Raw genomic sequence first — 13,636 nt, forward strand, 5'->3', positions numbered from 1 at the left:
CAATTGGCTCTCCTGAAGCGTCAATCAAGTTGGTGTCCGGGATTCCATTCCCAAATAGGGCTGGCCCGATCCGTAGGTGTTCGCTGACCTGAGACCAGCCAGCGGTAGCAGTGCTTCTTATTTACTCTCATTAGAAACGATGGAAATGCCGAATCAAATCTTTATTTGTGTGTCAAAGGTGGAAAGTGCAGTTTTAAAGCAAACATGAAACATTCAGAAACACCTCGTCTGACTCGCCCGAATTTCCGTTCTCAGTCTAAGTGCTAAGACTGCCATCTTCCGGTGAATTCAGGGCAACAACAAAAATATAACAAGCGCCTGTTCTAAAGCCACGATTAATCCTTTCCCTCAAGATTTAGAGGTATGTTTTTTTTTTCTTTAATCTTACGCGTGTTTTTCTATTATTCCAGCCATTTAATGTCTTCGTCAATGAGTTAGTTTAAAAACCTTTCTGCTTTGAGAAGTGCTTTTAAAAAACATAGATTTGTCGCTGTCCCAGGAGACTCCCGTCAAACGCACCCAAATTTTGAACAAATTGAAGTATTTATTCACTTTATGCCATGAGTCCCCAATCAAAGTATCACAGAGTATTCATGTGATCTAGGAGCACTCTGACTGTCATTTTAAAGAAGAAAGACTGAGAGGCCATGCATGCATTCATCATCTGGTTTAAAGTTATAGACTGGAAGTTATCAGAATACTGGAGATGTGGGTCTGTTGTACCTGAGAGAGAGCTGGGGCATGCTCTGGTCACGACACACATGAACAGGAGAGCTGATCCTGCTGCACTACGAGCCCCAATCTGGGCAGCCTTGATGCTTCTGGCTGTAAGGATTACACCACCTGGTGGTGTGACTCTCCAAAGGTCACCTCAAAAAAATCCCTGGTCCGGTCCGTGCTTGTTAAATATGTAGCTGACGTGAGGGTTGAGCCTGTCGTACTAAAACCATAAAGCTACACTTATAACAACTTAAACAAAACTCAAATTGTTGAGCTAAGATATGTAATTTGTGTAATAATAATTATATTACTACTACTACTAACAATAATAATAGTTCTTGTGGATTTTCACTGGATTGGAAACATGCTCTGAGGCTGGAAAGCTTTCAGCCTGTGCACAGCCGTAGAGGCGCTCAATCCAAGCCACATAAGAGCAGTCTGACCGATTTACACATCGCGTGCGAGCCAACCGCTTCTCGTGACAGCGGGACAGATGCTTCTCAGGCAAATGCTGCCTTCACTGCAGAAAGTCTAAGCGAAGCAGCACTGCGCATGCTATCGCACTTCTCTGACGACCGGAGGATGAATTATCCCCTGCTGTAAAACGGTGAGTAAAACTACGACAATGTCTACATACAGTCGCAGGTAGAGTGTGTGGGAGTTTGACACGGGACACGGTGTTTTGTGCGCCTTTTTGTTTTTATTTTTTAAAAGGACAGGGTCGCGCGTCCCTGTCGGGGTGTGCGTGCCTCCGCACCAAGCAGACGTCAGTTTGAGTGGGTGCAGGAGTGTGAGCGAGGCACGCAACTGTTCGTGCTGTATGAGTTGGTGATCCACACTGCGTTAAGGCCACTTAATACAGCGTGGAAGTTATTAATCTGTGCTGTTATGTGCTCTTTACTGCATAACAAGCCTGCCAGCCACTGTGTCTCTGCTGTGGAATCACCCAAACAGTTTATAAATGAGTTTCTTCTCGGTGCTTTTCATATGTATCTGCTATCATCTCCTACTTATGTTGGGCTGAAGTGATATAATAGAGAGAACCAGGCTCGAATGATTGCAAAGGCACTTTATTTATTATTAATCGGTAGCTTTTTACCCTGGAGCGGTTTCCCATTTCGCACTGACCATATATTATCACAGTCCAGTGGGTACTTTGTTCACATTTGACCACTCCATAATGTGATTATGTGCCAATTTTTAAAGCAAATTCTTAAGGTGTTCTGTAGCCATAATTATAGCACACACATATAGGCAGCCTACATGGCAGCATGCCTTGCAGACTGATATAAACTAGAGCTTGCTTTATTTCATCTGGTAACAATGCTCCTGCAGATTGCATTTGTTCAACAGTTTCTTGAACAATCGTGCTGCTTTTGTGCAAAAACTAGTCACCTATGTGCAACGCTTTGACTGACTGATCTGATGTCAGATTATTCCTTTGACTGAATGAATTAAATAGATGAATATCCTTGAATAGACTTTGCTGTGTTACGTTTGTAGGCAGTGCTTTAGTAAAAGCTGTAAGCTTTTGTTTCAGTATTTACGATGTTCTTGTGCATTCTTAGCAGCAGCATAGGAAGCAAGGCCCGGGTGATGTGAGGATTATGTCATTTTAAGCCCTGTATGGACTCATTTCTATGACAGTTGCATGCAAGAAAAGGCTGTTAGAGGGGGTGGGCGGGTAAAACTCAGTGATTTTCATGTGCATTAAAGCGTGCACACTTGTCATGCGGACGTTAACACGCCTGCTCGCCCTTTTCTGTCTGCAGCTCCGAGAAGAGAGGTGATGGCGGGTGCTCAGGTCACCGTGTCTTCAGAGGAGGTCATGACTGCGAGGGAAGAGGAGGGAGAGCACAGCAGTACTGAGCGAAAATCTCAAGTCGTCTTGCACCTGCAGCCCGTCCTGCATGGGTAAAGTGGCTCTTATTAATATAAGCGCTTTGTTTGTGTGAAGAGCACAGTGATCTTTGTGTTAAACAAATTATGTGAGATACATCTGTAGTTTAATGCAGACTTAATTCAAAGAACACAAAATCAGGCAGGTATACAGAAGATGACCACATCCCAACCGTTAAAGTGAGACACCTTAACAACTATATTATATTTAAAGGCAACCTTTCCAACTCTTGCTAAATAAATACAATGAGCATAAAAGGAAACTGAAATTGTTATTTCACTGTTGATTCTTTTAGCTAACAGTCTTTGAGTTTCAGTACGGATGCATTCACAGATTGCCAAAAAAAGACAGATTTTTTTGGGGAAAATATCATTGACAGGCATAGCATCATGCAGGCTGACCTTCCTTTGGCTATAGTAAAAAATCTTCCTTTATTGTGCACTGAGTAGCACTGGTGGCTGTCAGTATTTTTGTTGTTTGGAAATGTTTGGCTTTAGTTGATTTTTTTTCTTAGTTTCAGTGTTAGTTTTAGACTTCTTTAATTATTATTGTATGGAGGCTGAAATTCTTGTAGACATCCCAAGTCTCAATAAAGACGTCATCAATGCCTTATCAGGCAAATTGTAAAAGTTATTTTTAAAGCAAGCTAACAAATGCTGACACTGAGGATATTTCCTCTATAAACAATAAAAATGCTTTGCAGTCCCACATAAAGAGTGACATCTGGTCTTTCTGCGTATACATGCAGCCAACTTGCACGCATTTTAAGAATATTTCCAAGGCTTGCGTGCAATAAATAATTATTTTATATGTGTGGATCTGTCGCCCTCTGCAGGTTGAATGATGACATTGCAGACACTGGCACTACAGTCCTGGCCATAGAGACGCATCATGGTGAATGACACAAAGACATTGCAACTAATTGCTGAACTGAACCTTTCAAACACACAGCTTATTCAGTCTAACCGATGCAGTAAACGGAATAATGAATCTCTCAAGCTTCACTGTCATTTAACAGATATACACGGAGAGTATTGACAAACCTCCTGGGGTGTTTGACGATTCTGACTTTCATTACTGCGAATGCACACTGTAATGCCGCTGCAGGCGGTCACGATGTTTGTGTTCTGTAACGTTTAGATGACAGTGAAGCAGATGGAGATGAGGTCGAGTATGGCTACCCCATCACTTGCGGGGACAGCAGGGCGGTGCTGCTGTTTAAGAAGTTTGTGTGCCCCGGAATCAACGTCAGATGCGTCAAAGTAAGTTGATGTTTAGTGTGATCGTTTAATTATTACCTTATTATTACTGCAAAATTAAATTTTGAAAACCTTTCTCCGGGATGGCATTTTGGTCCCTTCTGTCTTATTACTCTCTCAGAAACATAATGTGTGCTGTCCTCCCCTTTTTTTTTTTTAACAGTTCAATGACGAGCTCATCAGTCCTAAGCAGTTTGTGCATCTGGCAGGAAAAGCTACTCTAAAGGACTGGAAAAGAGCCATCAGGCTGGGAGGAGTAATGCTCAGGTAGACTCATATAACTTCTTTTTGTCTGCTTTTTGTTGTAGAGCGGCGCACAGCTAAAGTCTCACTCATATAATTTGCAGCTGCTTGAAGTCTGTCAGGGTTTGCCGGTGCATTCCAGAGGCAGTCTGTAAGTGGCATTATCATGATAGCAGGATCAAATAGCACGGATGCAAGCTGCCGAGAAACACTTCTCACCTCTTTATCATGTTTGCGCTTGTTGTTGGTATTACTGTGAGATGGCACACAAAGCTCAAAAGGCCCTATCTGTTCTTTTCATCTTCATTCCTCCAGAGGCCAGATCAAGGCACTCTGTGTCGAGCACACCGCTGCGAAGCTATCAGGAACTCACTGGAAATTCAGTCCTAACATCCCCCCGTAGCTACGTAGCGTAAATATTTTCCTGGAAACTTTGCAGTGTTAACCTGGCTCTCCCCGTGCAGGAAAATGATGGACTCCGGCCAGATAGATTTCTACCAGCATGACACCCTGTGCAGCAACACCTGCCACAGCACTAAATTTGATGTGCTGATCAACAGAACGCGGCTTCCTCCTGGGAACTCGGTGCAGCCGAGCCTGTCGTGTCTGGCTCTTGACCCTGTTGGAGGGCAGGTGTCTCCCGTGACAGGTAGATTTCAGTTGGCATTCAGTTTGCTGCTTTTTTTTTGCCTCCCACATATGCTTGGGCTGCTGCGGCATCACTCAGGAAACAGAACCTAAACACTTTGGAAACCACTTGAACATCTTTCGTTTACAGAAAAGAAACACAGCCTTAGGGGTTTTTTATTTTTTGGAAAGTAGTGAACGCTGAAATAAGCTTGACGTTTAAATATAAACATCAGCAATAAAAAGTTTGCTTTTAATGTTTAGAAGAAAATAATATCCAGAGAGGAGTGGTCGCATTATGGGTTTCACTGCATTTTGTTCCCATTTCAGAAGATGCACATAAGGCGGCAGAGGCGCAGGAAAGTTTGCAGGATAGGATTAGTGCAGCAGCAGAGTGGAGCAACGGTCCACGGAGGCTTCTAAACCCTGTAACAGCCAATGGACATGCTACCAAAAGAAAGATGGCTGACGTACCTGGTAATTATAAGAACACGTGCATACACTGGGCTGCTTGTTGAATAGATTAATAAACTGCATAAGGCAGGTACGCCCTATTTTAAATAAAGATAACACCCAGATAATTACTGTTCAGCGGGAAAATCTGTGCACAATCAGTCACTGTTGGAACCGGGAAAGCAGATGGCATCTCCTTTCATGATATCCTACACAGCAGCAAACTGCTCACCTCTACTGCTCCACTTAAGCAGTCACCACATGGGTATATGCTCTGTTTAGAAGCCATTTAGTGGCTTACTGCAGTTTTGGGCACAGCACATGGAGCGTGTGCAAGTCACATGTTTAACTGCAAATGTCTGTCAGGTTATATGCTAGAATATGTCCTGTAGGCTCCGGCATCATGAAGGTTTTATTTACTCCTGGCATGCGTTACTTTTCCATCTGTTAAAGGAAATGTTCCTTAGAAATGTTTGACTTTAAAAGTTTCAATGCTATCATGGGTGGAGGCACAACTTCAGCCCACAGATCTTCAAGAGGTTGTACGTCTGTGAGCCCTGAAACCTGCCCTGAAGGGTTTAATGAGTCATCCTGCAGTCCATTTGTCCCTTGTGTCACACCTCTTGCAGCATCAATTGTTTGACCCCTCCACCAAACCACTGAACCTTTGAATCTGCAGTTGTGCCATTTCTGCAGATCGTCCTTAAAGAGCGGCTGACCCCATCTGACATTTCTAAGTGCTATTCTAACCAAACTTTGATTTATAGGTGTTTTAAGTGACCTTATCAGGTGCTCTTTAAAGTAGATGACAGTAGATATTGATGCATCTTTAGCCTAGAGATGCATCGATATTGGTACTGTGCAAAAGTCTTGACACATCCATCGTTTCTTTATATTTTGCTAGGACAAAGGGAAAAATGTGCTGAGACTTACTAAAATGTCAAAACATACATTGAAGTATAGTATATAAGTCAAAAACAGAGTTTGTAAAGTTCTAACAAGCTTGTAAGTCAATATTTGGTGTGACGACCTTTAATCTTCAACACAGCCTGAAACCTCTGATTCAAGCTTTTTTCAACTTTTCTTTAAGTAGTCTTGAGGAGGTTCTGGGCTCTGGGGAGGCCGATCCATGACCGATAGTGCTCCGTTGTGCGTTTGGTATCACTGTGATGCTGAAACGTGAAGCCATTGTTAGTCAGATTCTTTCCACGTGGTATTACATGGCGGATCAAAATCTGATGGTGTTTTTCTGTGTTCAGAAATCCATCAAGTTTGTTGACAAGATGTCCAACATTTCCATGAACCATGACAAAACCTTTCAATAATACTTTGCATATCAAACCGTGACATCTTTGGCATCTTCCATAAATCTAACCGAAATCTAACACAGGCTGCTTGTAATAAGCTCCATCAAGATACAATTTAAAATTCGTTCTTTGTCACGTGTAATGTTTTTTTATGCTCGACTGATTCACAGGTCAATGTTAAACGACTTAACAAACAAAAGAAACATTCCACTGAAAATCAGGTCAGGTACAAGGACTGGACTGAAAAACGTTTGAAAGACCTTCAGAAAACCTGGACTTGAACTGCTGCTCGCTTTAAAAATTAAAAAAAAGTCTAATTTCCTTGGAAGCAAAACATAACGAAATAAGTAAATGGACTGGTTCTTATATAGCGCTTTTCTACTCATCTGAGCACTCAAAGCGCTTTACACAACTTGTGCATTCACCCATTCACACAAGCACATCTCTCTAAGTGCTTTATAGCTAACATTCACACACATTCATACTCCGATGGATGCATCGGAGAGCAATTTGGGGTTAGTATCTTGCCCAAGGATATTTGGCATGCAGACTAGGCGAAGCCAGGAATCGAACCACCAACCTTCCGATCAGTAGATGACCTGCTCTACCACCTGAGCTACAGTCACCCCGGAGTGGCTCAGTATTTTTGCACGGAACAGTTTGTGCCGATTTAAAAAGGTAAAACCTTTTTAAGAAAATCTTCACACACAAAATAGAAAATATGTTGTTCTGCTCTAGAAAATCTGTCACATTTTTGGTAGTATTTTACAGATGTTTTAATAATAAGAATAAGGTTCAATATTGATATCTGAATTTTTTTACTTCCTAAAAATAGGTATTGGTATCAGCTCCAAATAAATTGTCAGGCTCTCAGTCTGGGTCCTCGGTAAAATAGCCTGAGATGGTTTAGTGAAGGGCAAATTGAAATGTGTCACAGCACATGGAGTGCTGCTTGTCATAGGGCTTAAAACATATAGCCAATTCGCAGCTTATACCTCTACTCCTCTATCAGCTGCTGAGGAAATGCGCTGCTTCTCTGTAATGCACGATGTAAAGAAATGAATGAATTGAACTTCAGAGGGCCTTAAACGGTATTTGGAATATCTTCACCAGACATTCTGCATTTATCTCGACAGTTTTTAAGCAAACATAAATTTGCATGCATTTCATATCAACCATCTTTGACATTTTTACCACTTTCATGCGCTTGACTTGTTTTCCTTTTTTTGGCTCAGATTTGCACAGACCTCCAGTAATTCTTCATTCACTCTCAAATTCGCCTTGCCCTCCTTTCTCTCCTCTTGGAGCACCTCTTTTCTGACCCATTTTCACACTCTTTTGTCGTTCCCTCTGTCACATATTTGACATCCTCTCTCCAACTGCTGCATCACTCCCATTTCCTTTATCTCTGTATATTTGTTCCCAGTGTTTATCCAACCCTGACATATTCTGTTTCTGTTTTTCTTCTCTCTTTTCTTCCTCTTTCAAAGCTCTGACTCTCTCCAAATGTCACCTCCAACCCTATTTTTCTTGCTGCCTGTCCCCACAGCAACACAAAGCATTGTATACTTTCACACAAACTGACAAAAAGAAAGGACAAACATGCACACACTTGCATAGATTTCTTGATATCCCATTATAACGCCCTACCTATTTGACCTCCTGTAGACGGGGTGTTGACTCTGTGGAAGGGTGTGGCAGACTGCGGGATGATGGGGGAGGTCCTATCCAGCCTCCAGAATGAACTGTTCAGCACTTTTAAGCGGGTGAAGCTTCGCAGTGAGAACGGAAACCTGCAGGAAACAGGTAATTGCCCACAGTGGTACCCATCTAACCCCTGGACTGTGAAAAATGATTCAGTGTTGATGTTAATAAAATGTCAGCTGAGTCAAAACTTGAAAAATCAGGTTTCAAAAAGATTTTCAATAAAGGCCCCGCCAGCTAAATCTCTGAAAATTCATTGCTATTGATTTTGCAAAGAGCTGACTTCATTGTGGACAAATCATTCAAAAGCTTTGTAGCTGACTCTTGATTATTTTGTTAGATGTCATGCTGCTTAATTCCTTGTGTGAGATGTTTGGGCTTTTGGATTCGGTGAAACAAGCCACAGACCTGAGGCGCAGCCAGACTGAAAAGAAAAGGATCCATAACCGTGTTTATGGTGAGAAAGCATTCAAAACTATCACGCAGCACATGCAGAGATACCCCGATGAAGCGAATTAACGATAATTTTCTTCTTGTGTAGACTTCGATGAGCTCTCGGAGGACAAAAGGAAGCAGAGCTGTAATAAAGGGACATCTAAAAAAGCCTCCTCGCTAAAACACCCTCGAACTCAGCGTAAAAGCCAGACGAGCAGCCATCCCCAGAGCTCGCTGCCCTCTGTCAAATCAGCCACAGCGATCCAGCCTCATTCTATCACAGGTTTATGTGCTGCATCTTACCCTCATCTCACAATAAACCCTCAGCTCTTTGCCCATTTCTCTGCCTACACCAGCCAGCGTTGTCATGCTGAAACTGGCAGGACAGACAGAGTTGTCCACAGTGACACGCTGGAGGGGGACCGAGAGATCAGTGAGGCAGACAACCAGAAGTTTCATGGGCTGGGAAGGGAAGGCAAGAAGAGAAAGGACAAATCAGGGATCCACAAAGAACCTGGACAAGGGAGTGTAAAGTTTTGGGAGGGATCTCATGTTAGAAGGGACGAGGCGACAGAAGGCTTGCGCGACATTGAAAAGGTGATTATGGGGAGAAAGGCATCAAAGAAACATAAAAGTAAGTGAGGCAGACGACCCCAGAGGGATTCTGCGGGACTAATTGAGGGAATGTGCCGGGAACTGAAAGAAGACACGGAGCGGGGAAACAATTAAGAGCAATATGACTTTGTCAAACTCTACTTTTTCCACAGTGAAATATGCAGTACAGACAGCGGTTAGTGGGGTTGTCTTCTCACACAGACGCTTTTTAACGTTCTTAAATGGAAATGCTGGATTTTACAGCATCAGAGGTAATACAACGGAAACGACTCGTCGATTAAGTGACCGACTGCCCCGAACCATTGTTCGAGTCACTACGGGTGTCATAATATGCCCTATTTTGCAATACGAAGATTTATTACTGCTTTTTGAGATTTTATATGACACCAGCACTTAACAGAAAAAATCATTAACATTTGTTTTTTTTATTATTATCACCCACATAGTATCAGTGTTTCCAATCCTTTACAAGTCTGCCGTCTTTGATGACACTCTTCCTCTAGCTGCACACTGTCACTAATTAATGATAGATTTTTTTAGCAACTTGTAAAGTACTTATTTTGTTACTTGTGTTTTGCGATTTATATCTTTTAGATTTTGTGAAATATTTCTCACTCAGGCTGTGATTAGGATTTGACCATCTGCAGACACATCCTGCCTGAAGATGTATGGCTCCCAGTTTCTAATCACTCCCCTTACACTGAGTATGAACAAATACAGAATCTTGCAGTAACTATTTCCTTGCTAGTTAAAAATAAGAAGGGAGAAATAGCCATCAAAATGACCTTGAGCGATAACGAATGCATTTTGAATAAAAAGCTTCACATTATGAATTTTTAACAGTAGCAGCGTGTGAGTTTTCTTCAAGCGCTAACTTCACACCACTCAATTTACTGATCCTTTTTAAAGTCCGGGCGTTGATGGAAATTGGAAAACATTGGTGGTTAATCTACTGACCGTACAGGCAGGAAGCCAATAAATTGCGCACAGAGGTCATTGTTTATTCAAAGTTTCCCTGCTGGTTTTAATCTCCGCAGCTTCATTCATCTCATTACTTCTCACCGTCAGATTGTTCTAACGTCTCACGCGGACACCTGTTACCTTACTGACCTCCGCACAACAGAAACGAGTGTATTTGAACAGCTAATCAGCCTGCAGAGTACGAAACACTGCTGCTGTGAGTTCCCTCGTCACTAGGGATGGGTATCGTTTAGGTTTTATCCGATACCGGTGCCAAACCGGTACTTTTGAAACGGTGCCGGTGCTTAAACGGTGCCCAAACCGGTGCTTAAAGAATGGAAAACACAAAATTGGTCCAAAAACCTCTCATGTTCAGCTGTTTTTTTGTAAAAAGATAACAATGTTAGTCTTTTCTGCAGGTATAGGGCATATATGGTATCACTCTGGGCTGGAAGCAGTGCTTAAACAATGGAAAAAACACAAACTTTGTCCAAAAACCTCTCATGTTTAGCTGTTTTCCACTTTTTCTTCGGTCATTTTAGCCTTTTTGGCCAGGGTGAAGGGAGTATCTGACATCAAACAAGAAGACAGCCGCATGTAGCTATGATGGTGTTTGCTAGTTCACGTTACATGCATTAATTTAATAACGCGGTTAGCTTACTCAACGTAAATTACACACGAACAACATTAAGCTACTCACGCAGAGAAGAACGGCTGCTGCTGCCATCATCATTTCTGCTACACTGGCAGGGCTAGGTTCATCGGATTTAAAGTGTGACCTCCTTTGACAGTATCAGCTTAAAGCACTTGTTGCAGGCTGCTGAGTTTGCATCTTTTGCTGTGAAGTACAGCCAGACTTTTGACCGCTTTGCCTTGGGCATTTTTAATCTGTAGCTCTGCTCTAAAAGAACGTACGTACCTGGACCCGCCTACTATCCTCGAAACGTAAAATGATTGGCTAGAATCTAAAGTGTATCATTCCATACCAGTTGGTGGCGGTAATGCACCTTTCAGTTGTTTGCCAACCGCCAATAGAAATGTAAGGAAGAAGAAAGTGTATCACAGCTCAGGAAAAAAAAGCACCGAAATAAAGCACCGAAATGCGCGCTGCTTTTCGGTCTGGTTACTACCGTTTATGTCAGAACCGGTGCCATGATGGCACCGGATACCGGTACCCATCCCTACTCGTCACTGTGTTGGACTTGCAGTTTCTTTTTGACAGCCGGTGGAAATTGTCCTGTTTTTAAAAGGTATCACCGGTTTGACTGACCGATCTTCTGCGTTTTAGGCCACACACAGCGAAGTACAGTAGCCTTCTCATGTTTGCCTCCCCGTTGGGTTTCGCTGTTTGTTTGCTTTTCGAGCTGCATGCCAAGGCCGCGTGATAGACGCTGATGATTTGCCTTTGACAGCTTCTCTCAGAACTCTGATGATATGTTATTATCAATTCATGCACAACACTGCCCGGGCAGATGTAGTTGTTTGTGAGGCAACGTGAGTGGCAGCTGATAAAATGACTTTCATCGTAGTGCGGTTCTCAGCATCTCCGCTGACACCTGTCCTGCTGTTGGATTATTCGAACAGTATTTTGCAACATTCTATTAAGTTTAACACAAATTAAACTATAATGGAGAATTCTGAGCTTGTTTATATAAATTGCTGCTCTGTGGCTCGAATACTTGGAAGATAAGGTCTGCTGTGCATCACGCAGGTGTAATTAGAATTGTTAGCCTGACATACATTGTGCCCCTTTGGTTAAATTAAGTAATCGGCTGAGCGTCGTATCATTCATCTGTCATTCCGGGCTAACAGCATTAAAGTCTGCAATGTGCTCTCATGTTTGGACTTAGATGCATCTCTGTGGCCACCTTTAATTTAATCCACGGCCTTAGTGCTCACACATCGCAGCAAAATGAATGATGATTAGCCTGCTTAATGGCATCTTGATCAAATTGGGGGTCCTGGAGCAGCAGCTAAATGTGTCAGCTTTTAACCTGAACAAGAGCGACTGTCACATCAGCGCTTACGCGAGGCGTTTAGGCTGGGAGGAAAAAGCTGTAATCAAATACAAGTGCACACGTTGCTGGATGGAAAGAATATCCAGGAATTCATATTCAAATATGAATTGTTGTTGTTTTCACACACACCAGACAGGATGACCATGACATGCAAGACAACCAGATATGCATTTATACGTATCAAAGTCACGGTGGGGTTCTTACCTCTTTCCATGTAGTCGCTCCATCTGCGTTTTATATTTCACTCTGCATGATACCTGATTTCTGCCGTCCATTATATCAGGTGGACTCCAACAAACAGCCAGCTGGGGTTGGAGAGAAAATGTAGTCTCATTAAATGCAAATTCAATGCACACAACATGACAGACCACCTAATTTATGGAGAGATATGCTTTGCACCTGTCATGGGTAGGCGTGAAGGCATGGTTACCTGTCTGTCTTGTGTGAGTATACATCTTACCTCAGCTGTAAAACGGTCGCTAACATGACAAAAAAAATGTTTTTTTCCAGGATAGTTTGTGCATTACTTGATTCATTAGTCCTCAGGTTGCTGATATGATTTTAAAACACGATTTAGCATATTTAAACAGGAGTGAAATGAAAATGTTTAGTTTTAATTCTCAACTGTGTGCAGTGATGTAGCTTTAGCTGGAATAATAAGTAGGCTATTCCTCCGCCTGTAGGCATTGTTATCAGACTCCTGTACCTGTGTTTGGAGCCTCTGGCCACGGAAGATTAGAGAGCTTCTCCTTAACATTAAATATATGAAAAGTATCTCACTGTCTGAGCCAAATCTATTCTCTGTGTCTGGACCTCTTAAAGCAGCGTGACTAACCTTTCTTTAAATCTTACAATCTACTTTTACACATAGGATTGCACTTTGAGGCAGTGAGGTCAAATAAAAGAGTCGCAAAAAAGTGATTGCCAACTAAAGGGTTCTCACAAACATACAGGTATAGAGACACACAATCTCTCACATTGTGGGGTTTTGCTTGGCCGACGTTTGAGCACCGAGGTGCTATTGATAGATCTGACCGCTTGGAGGCGCCCGGCTCATACTCTGAATCCCGCGGAGGGCGAAGTGGAGGCTGGGACTGAAAGTGGGCTTGAGAAAGAAATCTCTCCCCTGAAATGTTTACCCTGACGTCAGTTTGCAGAACTAGCTCTGCCCTGTCTGCTTCAGTGTCTCCGAAACTCCACTCAGTCAGATTTTTTTGGGGGGGACTAAATGGGCTCCGCTCTGCCTGCGCTGCCGGATCGCGCCAAGTAAATGAAATGATTTCTTCTGCACATTTAAAGTGGACTAAATCATCTACACGATGAACACCTGCGCCTTTCTCTTAATTTTGACTGTTCAGATCTACGCCGATGGCATCGAGGGGCCAACAGGTAAGG

At 42.6% G+C, this 13,636-nt stretch overlaps 2 protein-coding genes across 7 annotated transcripts in view; both read left to right on the top strand.

Moving 5' to 3' along the window:
* The first annotated feature begins 38 nt into the window (after nt 1-38).
* LOC146507731 (glucocorticoid modulatory element-binding protein 1-like) lies at nt 39-13,200 on the top strand. 3 transcript variants are annotated; one of them, XM_085178208.1, is made up of 10 exons: nt 39-361; nt 2,493-2,634; nt 3,456-3,514; nt 3,761-3,882; nt 4,043-4,146; nt 4,587-4,771; nt 5,080-5,226; nt 8,178-8,315; nt 8,554-8,670; nt 8,755-13,200. In XM_085178208.1, exons 2-10 carry the CDS (start codon nt 2,510-2,512, stop codon nt 9,288-9,290), a joined length of 1,533 nt encoding a protein of 510 aa, XP_085034334.1. In that variant the 5' UTR covers nt 39-361; nt 2,493-2,509; the 3' UTR covers nt 9,291-13,200. The 3 variants fall into 3 exon arrangements, with proteins under 3 accessions (XP_085034334.1, XP_085034333.1, XP_085034335.1); XM_085178207.1 differs by lacking the exon at nt 39-361 and adding an exon at nt 376-1,327; XM_085178209.1 differs by lacking the exon at nt 39-361 and adding an exon at nt 376-1,327 and having other exon boundaries at nt 8,554-8,661.
* Nucleotides 13,201-13,396: 196 nt separating this feature from the next.
* Nucleotides 13,397-13,636, top strand: part of ptprub (protein tyrosine phosphatase receptor type Ub) — a 200,747-nt gene continuing 200,507 nt past the window's right edge. For 3 of the 4 annotated variants that reach the window (XM_085178199.1, XM_085178200.1, XM_085178201.1), the window contains exon 1: nt 13,398-13,630. In XM_085178199.1, coding sequence (XP_085034325.1) covers nt 13,561-13,630 — 70 coding nt within the window. In that variant the 5' untranslated portion in view covers nt 13,398-13,560. Of the gene's footprint in view, nt 13,631-13,636 lie in introns of all 4 variants that reach the window. The other variant, XM_085178198.1, reaches the window with a different exon arrangement.

The sequence above is a fragment of the Neolamprologus multifasciatus genome, chromosome 11 (genome assembly GCF_963576455.1).
Source record: "Neolamprologus multifasciatus chromosome 11, fNeoMul1.2, whole genome shotgun sequence".
Lineage (NCBI taxonomy): Eukaryota > Metazoa > Chordata > Actinopteri > Cichliformes > Cichlidae > Neolamprologus > Neolamprologus multifasciatus.